The following is a 16,341-nucleotide window of genomic DNA, read 5'->3' on the forward strand; positions in this document are numbered from 1 at the left end:
TTGAGATAAATTGCTGTGTAGCCTTTAATAAAGTGGCATCAACTTGATCACATTGGTCGTCTAAGTTGTGTCCGAGACTTCCGCGTCGGCAGCCCCTCTGCTAACAGCCACGCCTGGAGCCTGCTGACACTTCCCTGTCCGCTGCCGTACCAGCATCTAGTGCGGGGAGGAAGAAAGAGAAGTGTGAGATGTTACGGGCAGGGAGAAGGCAGAGAAGTCCCGCAGGCTGAGCTCCAGCCACCCGGGATGGGATCTGCGTGCGATGGAGCCTCAAGGCGTCTGTGAGCTGGGAGAGGCCCCTTGTGCCCAAGCCCCTGAGCAGGTCCCAGGGGCAGCTGCTCAGCCAAGGGCAGCCAAGACCTTGGGTGTCCCGTGCAGGTGTCCCGCCTCGGGGCAAGGTGTCTTGGGGCAGGACTGTGCCAGGGAAGGACACGCTCTCTGGTTTGGAAAGGGGAGAGCCAGCCATCAGAGGGATCCCTCTGTCTGCAGCCAGGACTTTTACATGCCACATGGAAAGCCTCTTCTGGGTGCCCAGGCAGTCCCCCTTGGGTTGGTCCAGCCCAAAGCCAGCCTCCAGATGCTGCTGCTGCCTCATGAGGGGTGTCAGAGAAATCCCCTCTTTCCCCCAGGGCTGCCCTCAGTGGAGGGATGGGCCTTGCAGCCAGGGGAAGCACAGCCCTTTTTGGAGACAGTTACCAGGGGAGCTGCCTCTGCTGCTCTTGACGCCGCCTGTTGTTCTCAGTGACCTGCTTGAATATGTCCCTCCGTTGGTGATACGGCTCCAGCCTTCTGAGGACCTGGACCGCTCGTGGGGAAAGGTGGCTGCAACAACAGGGAACAACAGCCCTCAGCCTCTGCCAGAGACCCCCTCTGCCTCTCCCCTCGTCCAGCCCCTGCACCCCCCAGTCCCGCGTGTACCCACCCTTTCACCCTGGGGTGAGTTTTGGGCCTTGGCCCGGAGGGGGGTAAGCCAGGTCACGGCCATGTCAGGAGACATCAGAGGGTCTCCTGTGGAACCCCAGGACGCAGGGATGGAGGACCTGGCCGTCTCTGCGGGGTCACGGCTGCTCGACTGCCCCAGGCTGTGTCCAGAGCTGGTGCACACTTACTCAGTCTGGAGTCTTCCCAGCTGGGCGGCTGCTGCTGTCATCTGCTCTGCTGGGAGAGGGTTTTCAGCCTGTCTCCACCTCTTGTTGGCCTCCTTTCTCCTGGGCTGGGCTGGAGGGTGAGGAGTCCAAGAGCCAAGTGCCTGCCAAGGAGGAGACAGTCTCAGCAAACAGATGGGAAACAGAGGTGCTGCTTCCCAGAAGACTCTTGAAAGGGGCCTGCAGCAGGACCTGGAGTCAGGAGACTCAGCACCGCGTGCCTGCCATCATGGCTGACGGCTGCTCCTGCCCCTTGGATCCTGCTGCCAATCTCTCCCACACAGGGATGAGCAGGCAGAGCCCTGCCCTGCAGCTGGGTGTTAGTTCCTGCTCCCATCCCCTGGAGACCTGCTGCCCTGGGTGCCCCGACAGAGAGAGTCACTGCTGCTCTCCGCAGTGCCCACCACTGCCCATACCTGGGGTGGCTGTCGGTGCTCCCCTGCAGACCAGGCTTCCCTTGCCTCCCATTCTGCCTTTGCTTGCTCTCGCCACTCCTTCCACCAGTTCTGCCCTTTCTCCCACTCTGCAGACAGCTGCCGGACCTCCTGGAGGGGACAGAAATGCAGCAGCAGGCAGGATTAGTCTCAGCTCCTGGAGGGGCTTCCGTCGGGTCTGACCCGTGTTGCTGCCCCTTGCCTCAGCTTTGCCCTTGACATGCCAGGGGCCGTGGAGTCACGCCAGGCTCCTCAGCTCATGACAAACACAGCTGCGTGACCAAAGATCTCCGCTGCCAACACCCTAGAAAGGACTTGTACATTTTCCATAGCCCCTGGCCAGAGCAAAGTGTTTCATGACAACCCAGGGGGCAATAACAGGCGGGGAGGGTGTGCAGCACCTTCCTTTTTGTGAAGAAGACCTGAAGGAGGTGACAGACAGGTTCCAAGGAACGCAAGGGATCCTTTCAGGAGGACTCTCTGCACAAAGAGGCTTCTGCCAAGTCTCAAACAGCACGGTAGTCACGGCAAGGCACGTACCTGCAGTGCTCTCCTGCAGCCTTCGGATGCCGGGAGCGCAGCGGTGGACCTGTCTGGAGAAGCTGGCCCCTGCCGGCCTGTCTCCTTTGTCCTGGGGGAGCTGCCTGGGCATGGGGGGAGCACACTGCAAAGAGACACCGGGAGGAGTAGGCATGAGCGTGGGGAGGTTGGTCTCCCATTTTCACTGGGCATCAAAGCTCCCCAGGCTGGCAGAAGCAGCGGGAGAGGTGGGGCCATTTCCCAGGGCAGGGGGGAGCCTTTCCTGAGCCCCATTAGATGGGTGGGAGAGGAGTGCCCCTCCGCTCTGTTGTAAGGACAAGGGAGCTAGAGTGCACAAACATCCCCTGCCTTCCTCACTGAGGGGCCTGCGATGGGGCAGACAAGCTCTGAAAAACCGTGGGACATGTGCCAGGGACCCTCCCGAGTCCCTGGAGCCAGAGTGTCCCAAGGGGATGTCTCTCCTGCGTGAGTGCAGGGATCCCTTTCATCCCTTCCCACAAGGGTCTCACCTGGCAGAAGGCTTCTTGCCTGTGTCTTGCTGCCTGGTGCCTGGCCCCTGCGTTGGCAGCACAGGCAGGGGAAGTGCCACCCGTCTCTGCAGCAGCTTCCCAGGACACGCCTCTGCAGCTGGGAGGAAGCTCTCTGGAGCAGCCCCATGGGGAGGGCATTTCAACTGGGCTGTGGTCAGCCCTGGACAGCACGGACCCGTTCCCGTACTTCTTCTGGGCCTGTGCTTTTCTCCAGCCTTCTTGTGCCAGGTGGAGAAATCCTTGGCCGCTGCTCCGCCTGTAACAATGAACCGAAACCTGGAAAGCAAATGATGACACAGGCCTGAAGAAGGGTGACCGTTACCCCCTGCAGCTTCCCAGCACTAATGCTGACTGTCGTGCCAGGCATGGCATCCCTTTCCCGTGGTGGCCATGCACAGGTTCTGTTGGCAACCTCCCCCCAGCACCAGAAAGTGGAGCTTTAACCCTGTGCAGTTGGTTCTGTCTGATGTGGACGACGTCAGGCTGGGCATGAGAAACACTCGCCGTGCCCGATCACTCCGGGAGAACACAGGCCTCGCCCCAGCTCAGCACCAGCTAACCAGAAACCAGTCACTGCAGGGCTGATCCCTGACTTGGTGCTGAGCGTCGAGCCCCGACAACTCCGGAGCAGGAGCTGGGAAGCCGCGGGCTCAGTCTGCCGAGGGCTGCAGAGGAAACGCACTCACCTGGGGAACGCGTGGGCAGGAGCAGCCTCCATCCCCTGAGCAGTGGGTGCTCCCCTGGAGAGAGCCCCGCTCGGCATCCACAGCCTCTGCAAAGCCACACGGAGCTGTCAGAAGGTTTCCAAGGCAGTTTTTCTCTCGGCTCCCAGAGAAAGCAGAGCTGTCTCCCGCTCCAAAAGAGAGCCACTTTTCCAAACCTCTCTCCCAAATCCTCCCCCATGAACTTTAGCCCTTGCTCTGCTCTGGAGGAGCTGCACAGCAAACACTGACACTGCGCAATAACCCTGCGGGGCTCTTTGTTGGGCAAGGACCCAGAAACTCGGGAGAAACTTTCTGTGCTCATGGAGAGCTCAGTGGGGGTGAGCACAGGGACAGGCATTGGACTGGCCTGCCACGTCCAGGCTGGCCAGTGACAACTGGGTGGCTCACCCTTCACCAGGCTTCCCGAAGACGCTGAAGCAGCCCTCAAAACCTGAGCGACTTACAGTGTGAAGCAGCGCGATCTGGCTGGCCTCGCTCTCCAGCCCCGTGACGCAGTCGTAATAAAACCGCATGCACAGGACGTCATCTCTGCAGGACAGCACGCCAATGTCCTTGAAGGCGAAGGCCAGGCGCTGCCTGTTCCTCAGCTGGAAAGAGTACAGGAAGATGGTCTCTTGCACACAGTCCTGCACCACGTGCGGCGGGAAGGAGGTGGCTTGCGATAGCCACCCGTAGTTCAGCGTCTTGATCTCAATGTTGCCTGCGAGGAGGAGGAACATCGTCAGTGCCACAGCAGGCCAAATTTCCATGTCAGGTTCCTGACAAACTGCCAGAGCAAAGGCCATTTACAGAAACAGCTCGTGGGGAGTGCTTTGTTTTGGGGGAGCTCAAGCCACCCCCTGACCCTTGGAGGCAATTCTCGACTTCTCCCCTCCCTTTACAAAGAGCAGAGAGCACGCACCCCGCCCCCAGACATGGAGGGGGCAAGTGGAGGTTGGCCACTGCCTTCTCACCAGGGATAGCCACTGTGGGGAATGCGAGCTCCTGCAGACATATCGCGTCAATGTCCAGCTGGAAGACTGGTCTTCGAACCACATACACCTCTTCTTCGCCGCTGAATCGCTCTTGGACCACAGCGAAGGTCCCGAGTCCTGTGACCAGGACACCCTGCCCAGGAAAAAGACAAAAAGGCTGATGAGTGCAGACTTCAGAGATGGGAAAAGTGAAAGCTTTGGGAAGAGCCCACGTTCTCCATTTCTTGTCTTCCCCTCCTCAAGATATTTGCTAACATCCTTCGGCTAGAGAAGATCCCCGGCATTTCCAGCACAGGGAATAGCCCTTGGACTGATTCCCAGGGATTATCCTTGGCATGGACCCAGCATAATCCCATCTCTCTCTGCTTGGTCTCGTCGCTCTGATCACAGGAAAAGGGAAGCCCGCATCCTGTGTGCCAAATGCTTTCTCAGACTAGATCTGGACTTGCTTTCTCTCCTGGCTGACCAAGAAGCAGCTGTGGGCACACGGGGTTGTCTTGGTGTGCTGCCATGATGCTCAGGGAGGGATTGCTCGCCGGGGCCTGGGATCGGGAGAGAAAAGGGGGACCAAGACGCCAGCCCACCTTGTCCAGTTTCAGCTGTCCCAGGATGTATGCAGACACGGCATCCCAGATAGCCACAACCTCTGCAAAGCAAGGGAAGGAAAGAGGTGTCAGGCTCCAGGCCAGCCATCTCACAGCCTCTTGGCAAGGTCCTCGCCCAGGGGGTGCCAGATGCAGGTGTCCAAAACCAGCCCAGACAAACGCTGCCGTGGCTGCGGAGCTGGGCTGTGCCCCAATTTATGACTGCCAGCCTTACGCTGCTCCTGGGGCAGGGCTGAAGCAGAAATGGGGATGTGAGAAGGGCTGAGGAACCAGGGCTGTGGCCATCTAACGCAGCTGGAATGCAGGACCCCTTTTCATCCCAGAGCCAGAACCCCAAGAGGTACCAGCTCCCAGGGGAAGCTGGCCCTGGATGGCCCCCTTCACAAGGGGAACATGCCAACCGTGGGTCCTGGTTGCCACATGGTCCCCTGAGCCCGGTGGGACCCTCAGGCAGGGCTCTCGCAGCAGCCCCCAGCCCTGTCCAGCCACTCCCACAACCCAGCAGCCCCAGCTTTTGACAGTGGACAGCCCCACTGTCCTTTGGGAAGGAGCTCCTGAAAACCTTACCCTCGGGGGAGAGCTGCAGGAGCGTGGGGAACAAGCTGCACAGCTCAAAGCTGACAGCCACGGTGCAGCAACCCTCCATTGCACTTGTTGCTCGTCTGCAGCTCCGGTAAAAAGATGCTCTTCAGAGAGTGTCTCCTCTCTTCTCCGATGTGCCCCTGCTCCTCTTGCCTGTCAGTGAGGGTCCGCCAGTGCAGCCCTGCTGCCTCCCGACCCTGGTGCTGGCTCTGGAGCAGCTCCGAAGGGCAGCGCTGGGGAGCCCTTGAGCAGTGTCCAGCAGCGCCCAGGCCTTGCTGGGAAGTGCTGGCACGGCTGCGGCACCGGGGAGACATCCCCTGTGATGTGGGGCATCCCCCTGTGACATCAGTCCGCATCACTGGAAGGTGCATTTATGACATCAGCAGGGAGGCGGCACAGCTGGTGAGAGAGGAGAGAGATTTTACCTCTTGTCCTGGGAAAGCCATCCCCTTTCTCACCAGTCTTTTTCCAAAAATCCCGTCTGTCTCTGCTGCTGGAGCCAGTCCAGGCAGGGGGGTTTGGGGGTTGGCTGCGGTTGGGCAGTTACAAGAGATGGCATCGAAGGCCTGTGGGGAGCAAAAAAGGAAAAATTGCTTTGCTTACCTGCGAGAAAAAGAAGATCTTTTGCTTCCAACAGCGGACACGTGGACTTCAGGGGCTAAAATACTGCACATGCTTCTTGAAGAGCTGAAATCGGCTTCACTCCCTGGAAAGAAGGGAAGAGTAAAAACATGATGGAAATTAGAACTCAAAGACTGTTTGCAAAATCACAATGAATCATAAGCGTCCTTCCTTTGTCTGTCCCCCCGCTACAGAAGCCACGTTAGGACTCGGCTGGGAACATTTGTTGTGACGACCTGTTTTCTTTCTCACAGCCTCCTTTTCCAGAGGCAGGAACACTTCCCCAAAATTCAGTGACTGCCTCAAAAATGAAGATAGCCTTTCAGGCAATGGAGCAAGCAGCGAGACAAAGTGTAAGAAAAAGAAAAAAAAGGTGAGGAGTGCGAGTGTGGAGATCTACTGACACAACAGAGCCATTTAACTTCCAGAACTGCTTCTTTTCAGCTCATCAGTGAAAATCCCCCTGCAAAGAGCCTGGGGCACCTTCTTCCATCTTCCCATTCCGGTGATTCAGGGAGTTCCAGAGATGGACTCTCCCGGTGGATCCCACCTCGCCTAAGAGCCAACACACGCACACGGCAGTGAGGAAGTTCACCAAGCTGGGACGGTTCTGGATCAGATCCCGTCTATCGTGCCAGCCGTGGGAGTGGGTTAGGGTCTGGGTGCCAGCAAAGGGCACAGGTGACAGTGAGGGTCTCAGCTCCAGCCGCTGGGACAGGACCAGTAGGTGTGTCCCGGGTGCAGCTACTGGAGGAACTGGGGTGAGTAAAGCGAGCAAGTTGCGGCAGCAGCAGGCGAAGCAGGACTGCAGGTCACAGCCCGTGGGCCTGGTGCTGCCTCTGGGGAGCCAAAGCGATCGCATCTCCCCCAGACGCCAGGAGAAGTGCGGGGATGTCACGTTTAACCGACTCCAAGGGGGGCGGCTGGTGAGCAGGAGGCCCCAGGAAAGCAGCACCGCGGCGGCAGCACCGGCGGGACAGAACACGGCGCGCTGGCGGCGGCAGCCCCGGGACCCGCCCCGGTACCCGCCAGGTCCCGGTGTCCGCTGCCGCCGCCCAGAGGGACGCCCGGCCCCGCTCCCCGCCTGCCCGCGGGCGGGAAACCCGCCCTCCAGGCCGGGCGGCCTCAGGCCCGCCGCCCCCCCGCCCCGGGCGGCGCGCTCGGACCTGCCCCCGCCGCGGCTCCCGCCGGCCCCGGCACGCCCCGGGCGGCAGAACGGGCGCGGCTCCCGCCGCCCCGGCAGAGCCGCGCCGCGCCGCGCCGCGCCGCGCCGGGCACGGCCCCTCCGCGGCCTCCTCCGCTCGGCAGCGCCCGCGGCCCCCGGCCAGGCCCAGCCGCCGCCGCCGCCGCCGCCGGAAGTGACGCTGCAACGGGGCGCCCGCGCGCCGCTCCCGGCAGGCAGCGGGGGGCAGCGGCTGCCATGGCAACGGCTCCCGCGGCGTCGGTCCCGCGGCAACGCCGCCGCCGCCGCCGCCCGCTCGGGAGGAGCCGCAGGACACTCCCGGCTCCGGACGCTGCCGGGCGCGCCGCGGGCTGGAGGCGGCCGCGGCCCCGGCCCCGGCCCGGACGGGAGCGGTGAGCTGGGGGCGGGGAGCGGCGCCGGAGCCCTCCGGGTGGGCCGGCGGCCCGGGACGGGGCGGGCGGGAGGCGCGGGGGAGGGCGCTGGGCGGGGCGGCGTCCCGCGGCGGGCGGGCGCTGTCGCCCCGGGGAGGCGGGAGCCCCTTTCCCCCCCTCCCCGTGTCCGTGCGGGTGTGCCCCGGGGTGTGCGCGACCGTCCCTGTCCGTGTGTCTCGCTGCCCCGCACGGCAGACTCGGTGCCCGGTGTCCGGCGGGCGGGTACGACGCGCTCCCGAGCTGGCTGCGGGTCTGGGAGCAGCGCGGGGACTGATCTCCGCTGCGGAATGCCTTAAGGGAATGGGGATCCCCGAAATAACTGCAAAATAGGCGGATTTCTGGCCAATCGTGCTCGACAGCCTGACTAGATCCACAGGTGGCGTGTACCCGAGGCTGGGGGTGGGAAGGACCCCCGGCTGCTTCTGCTTCACTCCTGAAAACAAAGACTCGTTTGGGCTGGAAAACATCCCTGGGGGTGGCTCAGCCCAAGGAGCCGTATGTGGTCCAGCACGAGTGCCCGGCAGAGGCTCGTGCGGCTGCTCGTGGGCAGGGGGCAGGAGCAGGACAGGGCCAGCACAGCTTGGAGAGTTTAGTTCCAGCGCAATTACTTGGTTTGACTTTTGTCAAAATATGCTCTCGTCTTTTTCCTATCTAAACCCTGGTCTCCCTTGGAAGTGTGTTTCAAAGGACACCGTGTTAATCATAAACTCACTGCATCCAAGCAGTTGTTTATGAGTGGGGTGGCAGACAGAGCCCTGCCTGTGCCCTTCACACACACCGGCATTAGTCACGCTCTGTTCAAAACTTGAACCCTGAAGAGCCAGATCTCACCGTGAGGAGAAGCCAAGCCGAGCGGTCAGGTCGTGCTGCGTCTCTGTTCGGTTCTCTCGGTGCCCACACAGGGTTCTGCAGCCTTGAAGGTGACTGTTAGAGGTTCCTGTGTCTAAACTGTAACATTTTTGTCTCTCTGAGATAGCGATGATCTTTGGTGTCTTTCTCTCGTAGAACATGGCTTCAGCAGATAAGGAGTTTTCAGAAGAGGGCAATTTTTCGCCAAAAGGTGGCACCAGCAAGCTGCCAGCAGATGCATCTCCCGACTCGAGATGCCCCATCTGCTTGGACAGATGTGACAATGTCGCCTATCTAGATCGCTGCTTGCACAGGTTCTGTTTCAGCTGTGTGCAGGAGTGGTCAGACAGCAAAGCAGAATGCCCCCTCTGCAAGCGACCCTTTCTTTCCATTTTCCATACGATTCGTGCTGACGATGCCTTTGAAGAGTATATACCCAGCCCGTCAGAAAACAGCTCTGCCTTAGCGGGGGAACGCCGCGCTGGCAGTTCACCTTCCCCAAGGACGCTGTCACCAGATAACGGGGTACTGTTTGACGGGCTGTCTGACCAACCCGTGCGGGAGAGGGTCGGAGAGATCCAGCTTATGCTAAGGACTCTGGCCTGGATGAGGCAGGCGAGCGCAGAGGGCACCTCTCTGCCGCGGATTCCGGAGGAGGACATGATCAGCTTCCGCAGAGCTCTGTACCGCAGCGCTGGGCGGATTCGTAGCATTCAGGGCGGTGGCCGCTATCGAGACGTTTCAGCAGAGTTTTTCCACCGCAACCCTGCTTGCCTTCACAGGTTGGCTCCTTGGTTGAAGCGAGAACTTACAGTCCAGCTCGGTGCCCGAGGATCGTTGGCAAACGTTGTGCAGCGTGTTATCGTGAGTAACGTGACCAGGTATGATCTGGACAGTCAGGCCTTTGCTGACGAGCTAAAGCCGTTGTTGCTGAATCGCACTGAACGCTTCTTACATGAATTCATCGCGTTTGCCCGGTGTCCTTTTAACTTAGAAGCATACGATCTACACGCCAATTATGACTGTCCTGCACCATCATACGCTGAAGGAAACCACTCAGACTTACCAATTCTTACATCCCCAGATATGGCGTATGGGCTCCACACAGAGACTTGGATAGATTGGATCGGTGGCCAACGTCAACGGGATGGGCTTCAACAAGGGCAAGTGCCAGGTCCTGCACTTGGGCCACAACAACCCCCTGCATGGCTACAGGCTCGGGGAGGTGTGGCTGGAGCTGTCTGGAAGAGAAGGATCTGGGGGTTCTAATTGACAAGTGTAGGGAATGGCACTCGGAAGATCTTGCAATGTACGGAAAGAGTAGTTACAACCTCCCCTCCTTTCCTTTGTTACTAAATAAGGTAATGGGTAGGCCTGTAATGCCGAGGGCACACCCACGGAGGAGGTGCTTGGCGAGCGTATATATGCAAGTTGGGCAGTTCAATAAACGGACATTTTGTATCCACCACGTTGGTGTCTGTACTGATGTCCCCGAGAAGGTCTTAACCCCCTGCGGTATCTGGCCCTGCGACCTGAGCGCCACCAACAGGTGGATAGGCAGGCTTAAAGATGCAGAGCCGGCTACAATAAGTGGTGACCCCGACGTGATCTACAGTTACCGTCGTCGGTGCCCAGCAGGGGGTGAAGGAGCTCCACGCAGCACGGGAGACCCCCCCGGCGCGCCATGGGTGCCATAATTCAGGTACTGAAAAGATGGGGCGAGCAACATAAGACTTCTATGAAGTCAAAGACACTGAAAGCTATGCTACAAAAACTGATAGGGCTCGGCGTGTTGCCGGAGCCAATAGACTGCATGAAGCCGGAGCTCTGGCCACAGATAGAGGCGGTGCTGACGGAGCAGGCGAAGCTGGGAAGGCCAGAGCACTTAGTGGCTTGGGGGAAGGCAAACGCGATGATGATAGCTACCCAGGAGGAGCAACAGGCGTGGCGGGATGCGAAGAAGGGTCTGCGGGGTCTCGCGGAGGAGACCACCCAAACGGAGGAGCTCACGGCGAGCTCCGACGATGAGGAGGGGGAAGACATAGTAGGGAACTAGAGGCGTGGCCCATAGAAGGCAAGCCATCGGGGGGAGAGGGGGGCGGAGAACAGGGGAAGAAGGGTGCGATCCCGTCTGCGCCCCCGGCACCCCCCGTGTACCCTTGGGAGGAGATGCGGAGGGTGGAAACCGAGTGTGTAAACAAGAATCAGCAGAAAAGGGGCGCGCGAACATGCAGCGTTCGGGGGTGGATATGGGGGCGGTCCGGCAGCCACAAGAGCAGGGGCAAGTCGCCCAAGGGCCGGGCCAAGGAGGGCAACCTGGGCAGGACCCGCTCCTTGATTGGTTGCCGGGCGCTCCTCAAACCCCCGTGCGTGCCCGCCATGGAGTGCAGTGGGGCCGGCAGAGCCTCGCCATATAAGGGAACTGAGCGACCCGTTCGCTCATTGGCGGGAGCCAAGGACCCGGATAGGGTCGGATGGCGAATCGGAGAGCGACGAAGCAGAACATGACCAAAAATGGAAGCATGAGAGAGGTTGGGGGGCGCGGCCCAACCAGCGGGAGGTCCACCCACCGTTAGAGCCGCCCGCGGAGGGAATGAAAGGGCTGACAACGAACTCGCTAGGGCGGTGCAGGAACTATCCGCTGCAGTTAGAGAGAACAGGCGGCTGGTGGGGGGGGGCTTGGCGCCATCCCCTGTGCCGAGGACACCCACAGATTGGCAACTCATAGCCAAGGAGTGCATTATGTCGGCGGTGAAGCTTGAGCCTGCAGCAATACATGCCTACCCAGTCAGGGTTACCCCCACAGGGCAGCAGGAGTGGTATCCGCTTGACATGAAGGCAGTGCAAACCCTATTTAAGGCAGTTGCTGAACACGGCTTAGGACACCCAGGAACAACTTTGCTATTAGAAACCGTTTTGGCATTGCCACTGACCCCCTCTGACATGCGACAGCTGGCGAAAGCGGTGTTAAAACCGGCAATGTATTTGCTGTGGAAGGAGGCATGGGGAAGCCGAGTTACTGCTGTAGTCCATGCGGCCACCGATCAACAGCACCCCTTACATGGGCCTACCCATGACCGCCTATTAGGGCGGGGCGCTTTTGCAACGATGCCGGCTCAGTTACAACTGCGGCCCAGAGAATTCACGGCCGCTACGGAAGCTGGCAAACAGACCTCACAGGACGTTTACGCAACATGGCTCTGTTACACTTTGGAAAGGAACCTGATATGATCCTCATCCCCTGGAAGCAGCAGATGTGGGAAAATATGGTTGCTCGTTCTGAAGACTTACAATGTGCCATCTTTGACTTTCCGGGCTCCATAACAACAGGAAAAGGCCTACAGTGGATTACTCACCTGAAAACGCTCCAGTTACAACTTACCCTACCTCTATCAATGCGCCCGCTTCAGGGCACAACATATTTTACAGACACCTCGTCGCCATCTCAGACAGCCGCAGTTGTGTGGAAGACTGAGGGACGCTGGGAAAAGAGGATGTGAACCCAGACCGACAAATCTGTACAGTGGCTGGAGGCCAAAGCGGTACAAATGGCACTCCAACAGCAGCCAGAAAATCCTATTAATGTTGTTACGGACTCTTTGTATGTCTATAAGCTCGTGCACAAAATGACAACAGTAGGGTTCGTGCAAACGGAAGCCTCGACTCTACTTTATGAGGCTCTACAACAACGCACAGGACAGGCCTTTATTACCCAGTCACCAATCCCTACCGGGTCCAATTATAGAAGGCAACCATCAGGCGGATCAGGCGGCACAGGGTGTGTGGTCAAGAGACGCCGCAAAGAACCTACACGCCTTCCTACACCTTGGAGCGAAAGCCCTAGCAAAAACATGCCAGACTCCCCTGTCACAAGCAAAGAATATAGTGGCACTTTGCCCCTATTGCCAAAAAGGCCCACTGTGGGAGGCAGGCGTCAACCCGCGAGGCCTCTCCTCTAACCAGATTTGGCAAACCGACATAACGGAATGTGACTTGTTAAAGCCAAATAAATACCTTATAGTAACTATCGACACCTTTAGTTCCACAATACTAGCCACGATGAGTCGTAAACAGACAGCCAGACACGTCATTGTTCATTGGGAGGGCGTTATTGCATTATTAGGAAAACCACAGGAAATCAAGACAGACAATGGCCCTTGCTTCATTGCTAAGCGCACACAAAAGAATGGTGCGCGTTATGGGACATCAAGTTAGTGCACGGCCTCCCTTACAATAGTCAAGGTCAAGCCATAGTGGAGCGTGCACATCGCACCCTAAAAACGAAACTCCAACAGCTTGGGGAGGGGGAAGGCCACGCAGGAACAATACCTGTAGACCGCCAACAAGCTCTCCTGTCACGCGCCCTGTATACTCTAAATCATTTCGTTAGGGGTGAGGAATCCACACCTCCCCTGTGGAAACACTTTGTGCCAACGCAGGAGACGAAAAACTATCCCTTAGTCCAAATCAGGGAACCAGGCTCGATAACTTGGGAGACGGGGTGGTCGCTGAGAGTACTTGGGCGTGGGTACGCGGCAGTGGAAAAGGATGGTATAATTAAGTGGGTACCTGCACGGTGTGTAAAACCTGATCTAACATGAGATGGAGCTTTGTTTTACAGCATTGGTGGTGAATCACCCTCCTTGGCTGTGCATTGCTGAGTCACGCAGGACACTGGAGGGAGTGGGCGCGAGCACGTCACCGCAAAGACGTCTGCATTCCCTTAGATACGGGAGCGGAATCCTGCTATGTCTTCATCACAGCCGCCTTTCATAACGGGTCTAGAGAGCCAGTGCCCATATCTGAATCTAAGTATGGAACCGAACTCATGCATAAGGATGTACGAGAGCGCTTCCAAAAAACGCAGTATGTCTTAGAGACCATTAACATGCTGGTTGACATAACTGCGCAGGGAGGCTGTAAAAGTGTGATGTTTAGAAACGTAACCTTTTGTTGCATACAAGACAAAGACTATGATAAAATTGGGAGAGAAAATGTACTAATTACGCAGCTGTTGGAGAACATCAAGAAAACAGCTACCTTTACGAAACCGGAATGGTTTGGGCAGCTTGACAAGGTGTGGGCTTGGTTCACTGGTTGGTTTACTTGGGATTGGCTCATTTGGGGAGTCATTGGGGTATGTAGCGTACTCCTTGTTATTTGCATTGCTTTTACCTGTATTAGCGCTATGGTTCGTAAGTTGTTTAAGAAGGTTAACGTTTTATTAACAAGATAATGTTATAAAGCTTGGGGGGGGGAAGTGTAGGGAATGGCACTCGGAAGATCTCGCGATGTACGGAAAGAGTAGTTACAACCTCCCCTCCTTTCCTTTGTTACTAAATAAGGTAATGGGTAGGCCTGTAATGCCGAGGGCACACCCACGGAGGAGGTGCTTGGCGAGCATATATATGCAAGTTGCGCAGTTCAATAAACGGACATTTTGTATCCACCACGTTGGTGTCTGTACTGATGTCCCCGAGAAGGTCTTAACCCCCTGTGGTATCTGGCCCTGCGACCTGAGCGCCACCAACAGGTGGATAGGCAGGCTTAAAGATGCAGAGCCGGCTACAATAGACAAGCAGCTGACCATGAGCCAGCAGTGTGCCCAGGGGGCCAAGAAAGCCAACGGCATCCTGGCTTGTGTTAGAAATAGTGTGACCAGCAGAAGCAGGGAGGTGATAGTCCCCCTGTGCTCTGCACTGGTGAGGCCACACCTGGAGCGTTGTGTCCAGTTTTGGGCACCTCAATACGAGAGAGATCTCGAGGTGCTGGAGCGAGGGCAGAGGAGGGCAACGAGGCTGGGGAAGGGCCTGGAGAATAAATCCTGTGAGGAGAGATTGAAGGAGCTGGGGCTGTTCAGTGTGAGGAGTAGAAGAATGTGTCAAAGTTATATGAAGTAAGCAAGCAAATTTATCAGGGCCTGCTTGCTGTGCTCACTGGGTGCTTTGGGCGCTGAGCATCCCTGTCCCCTCTGTCCCCGGGGTCCCAGAGCTGCCCCCACCGCGTCCCTGGGAGCAGGGCGGAGCAGGGACCGGGGCTGCAGGGGAGCTCGGGGGGGGGGGGGGGGGGGCGGTGACACCCCCTGCCCCACGCCTCGGGGCTGGGGACATCCCTTGTGTGAGAGGGGATGCCTGGGGCAGGGGGGTGCCTGGGGCAGGGGGTTGCACTCGTCCTCCTGCAGGATCTGTGTCCCTGCACAGAAGCTGCTTTTTTGGGGAGGATCTGGGGAGGGGGTTACTGATGGAGCTCAGTGTGTGGGGGCTCTTGTGCTGGGCGAGAGGCACCTGGAGGCTGCAGCACTTTCCATGTCGGGGGCTGGGAGCTGGAGCCCCTTCTCCCCGCCAGCGGAGCCGGGCAGGGAGCAAGCTTTGCTCCCGGAGAGAGAAAGTGCCGGCCTGTCTCCCTTTCTTCCCCGGGGCTGCGCTGTGAGTGCACGCGGGCTGTGGGTGAAACGTGGAGGGGACGGGGGCTGCCTGCCTCGTGCCGCTGGCCTTGCCCGCCTTGGTTTGCACAGGGCCTTTGGGCTGTTTTGGCCTGGAATCTCTTTTGCACGGTGTGTACCTGAGGGCTTAGCTTCTTCTTGCTCTGTCTATACAATGCTGTGGAGGCTGAGGATGAAAAGTGCAGCAGGTGGCCTAGCTGGGAGGGACTGCAAAGCCAACTCCCCCTCCCTGTCCTTTCCCTGCATTTGAACTCCGTAGGTGATTTTCTGAGCAGCAGTTCCTGCGTACATCCAGGGAAAGCAGTGGTGGGCTTGGCAGGGCTAGGTCTACAGCTGCACTCGATGATCTTAAAGGTCTTTTCCAACCTAAATGGTTCTATGAAATGTGGTCCAGATGCCAGAAAAAGAGTAAATAAGGAGTTGCAAAGTTGCCGAGCCAGGATGAGAGAGGTCAGATGCTGGGAAAGGGAAAATAGTACTGTAAATACTTAAGGCAGGAGCCACAGCTGTAAATGAGAGTATGTGGAGCTGGGGACTCTCCAGCAGACCCTTGGAAGGGACCCTTGGTTCCTCTCAGTGTCAGCTGACAGCTGAAGTTCATTAAATAACAGGAAGGTGTAACACTGGGCTCCTATTCATTCTCTCAGCTATGGTAGAGCTTCTGTCATTAATTGCAGGATGACAGTACCAAAGTGATAAAATCCAGAGGGACTGGAATATAAAGGTGACGGGTGAGGCTTCCTGGGTAGCGAGACTTGATTTAGAAAGCACTCAGCCACTTAGCAGTGGGCTGGAGGGGCAAGAGATTAGTCCTGGAAATTCTCCTCCTCCTTTCCTGGCTCCCTTGAGATGCAACATCTAGAAGATCTTGAGGGGTCTTCATCTAGATGAGAAAATAGAGTGAAATAACCATCTCACAATGTCCACCTGGTGTAATGGTGGCGAGTAAGCTGACCTTACGTTGGTAATGACGCCGTTTATGTGATAATTATAGCTAAGCAGGTGGGTGATTCCTGGGCAAGAAATGTGACCTTTCTACTTAAGCCTGAACAGGGCAAGATGATATAACTGAACAAAATGGTTCAATAGAACCCTGAGTCTCATCCCAGCCCAACACCAGCAGCCGTCCCTCGCCCCTGGACAGCCAGACCGTCCACCCCGGCACCCCGAGAGCTGGGCCCGACACCAGCAGCCATCGCCTGTGCTGGAAACCTGTCCCGCCTGCCACAGAGCCCCAGGGGCCTGGCCCTCGCCAGCCCGGACAAGCGCCCGGCCCGCCC

The 16,341-nt window shown here is 58.1% G+C and overlaps 1 protein-coding gene across 1 annotated transcript; it reads right to left on the reverse strand.

Annotated features, from left to right (window-relative positions):
• Nucleotides 1-7,476, reverse strand: LOC141934885 (uncharacterized). Its single transcript, XM_074850696.1, has 13 exons — nt 7,323-7,476; nt 6,139-6,241; nt 5,521-5,934; nt 4,933-4,994; nt 4,328-4,481; nt 3,818-4,074; nt 3,336-3,421; nt 2,629-2,925; nt 2,120-2,243; nt 1,562-1,690; nt 1,110-1,249; nt 697-822; nt 1-156 (listed from the first exon to the last, which is right to left on the reverse strand). Coding segments are annotated over exons 3-13 (1,455 nt in total). The 5' UTR covers nt 5,600-5,934; nt 6,139-6,241; nt 7,323-7,476; the 3' UTR covers nt 1-155.
• Nucleotides 7,477-16,341: the final 8,865 nt, after the last annotated feature.

The sequence above is a fragment of the Strix aluco genome, chromosome 26 (assembly GCF_031877795.1).
Source record: "Strix aluco isolate bStrAlu1 chromosome 26, bStrAlu1.hap1, whole genome shotgun sequence".
Lineage (NCBI taxonomy): Eukaryota > Metazoa > Chordata > Aves > Strigiformes > Strigidae > Strix > Strix aluco.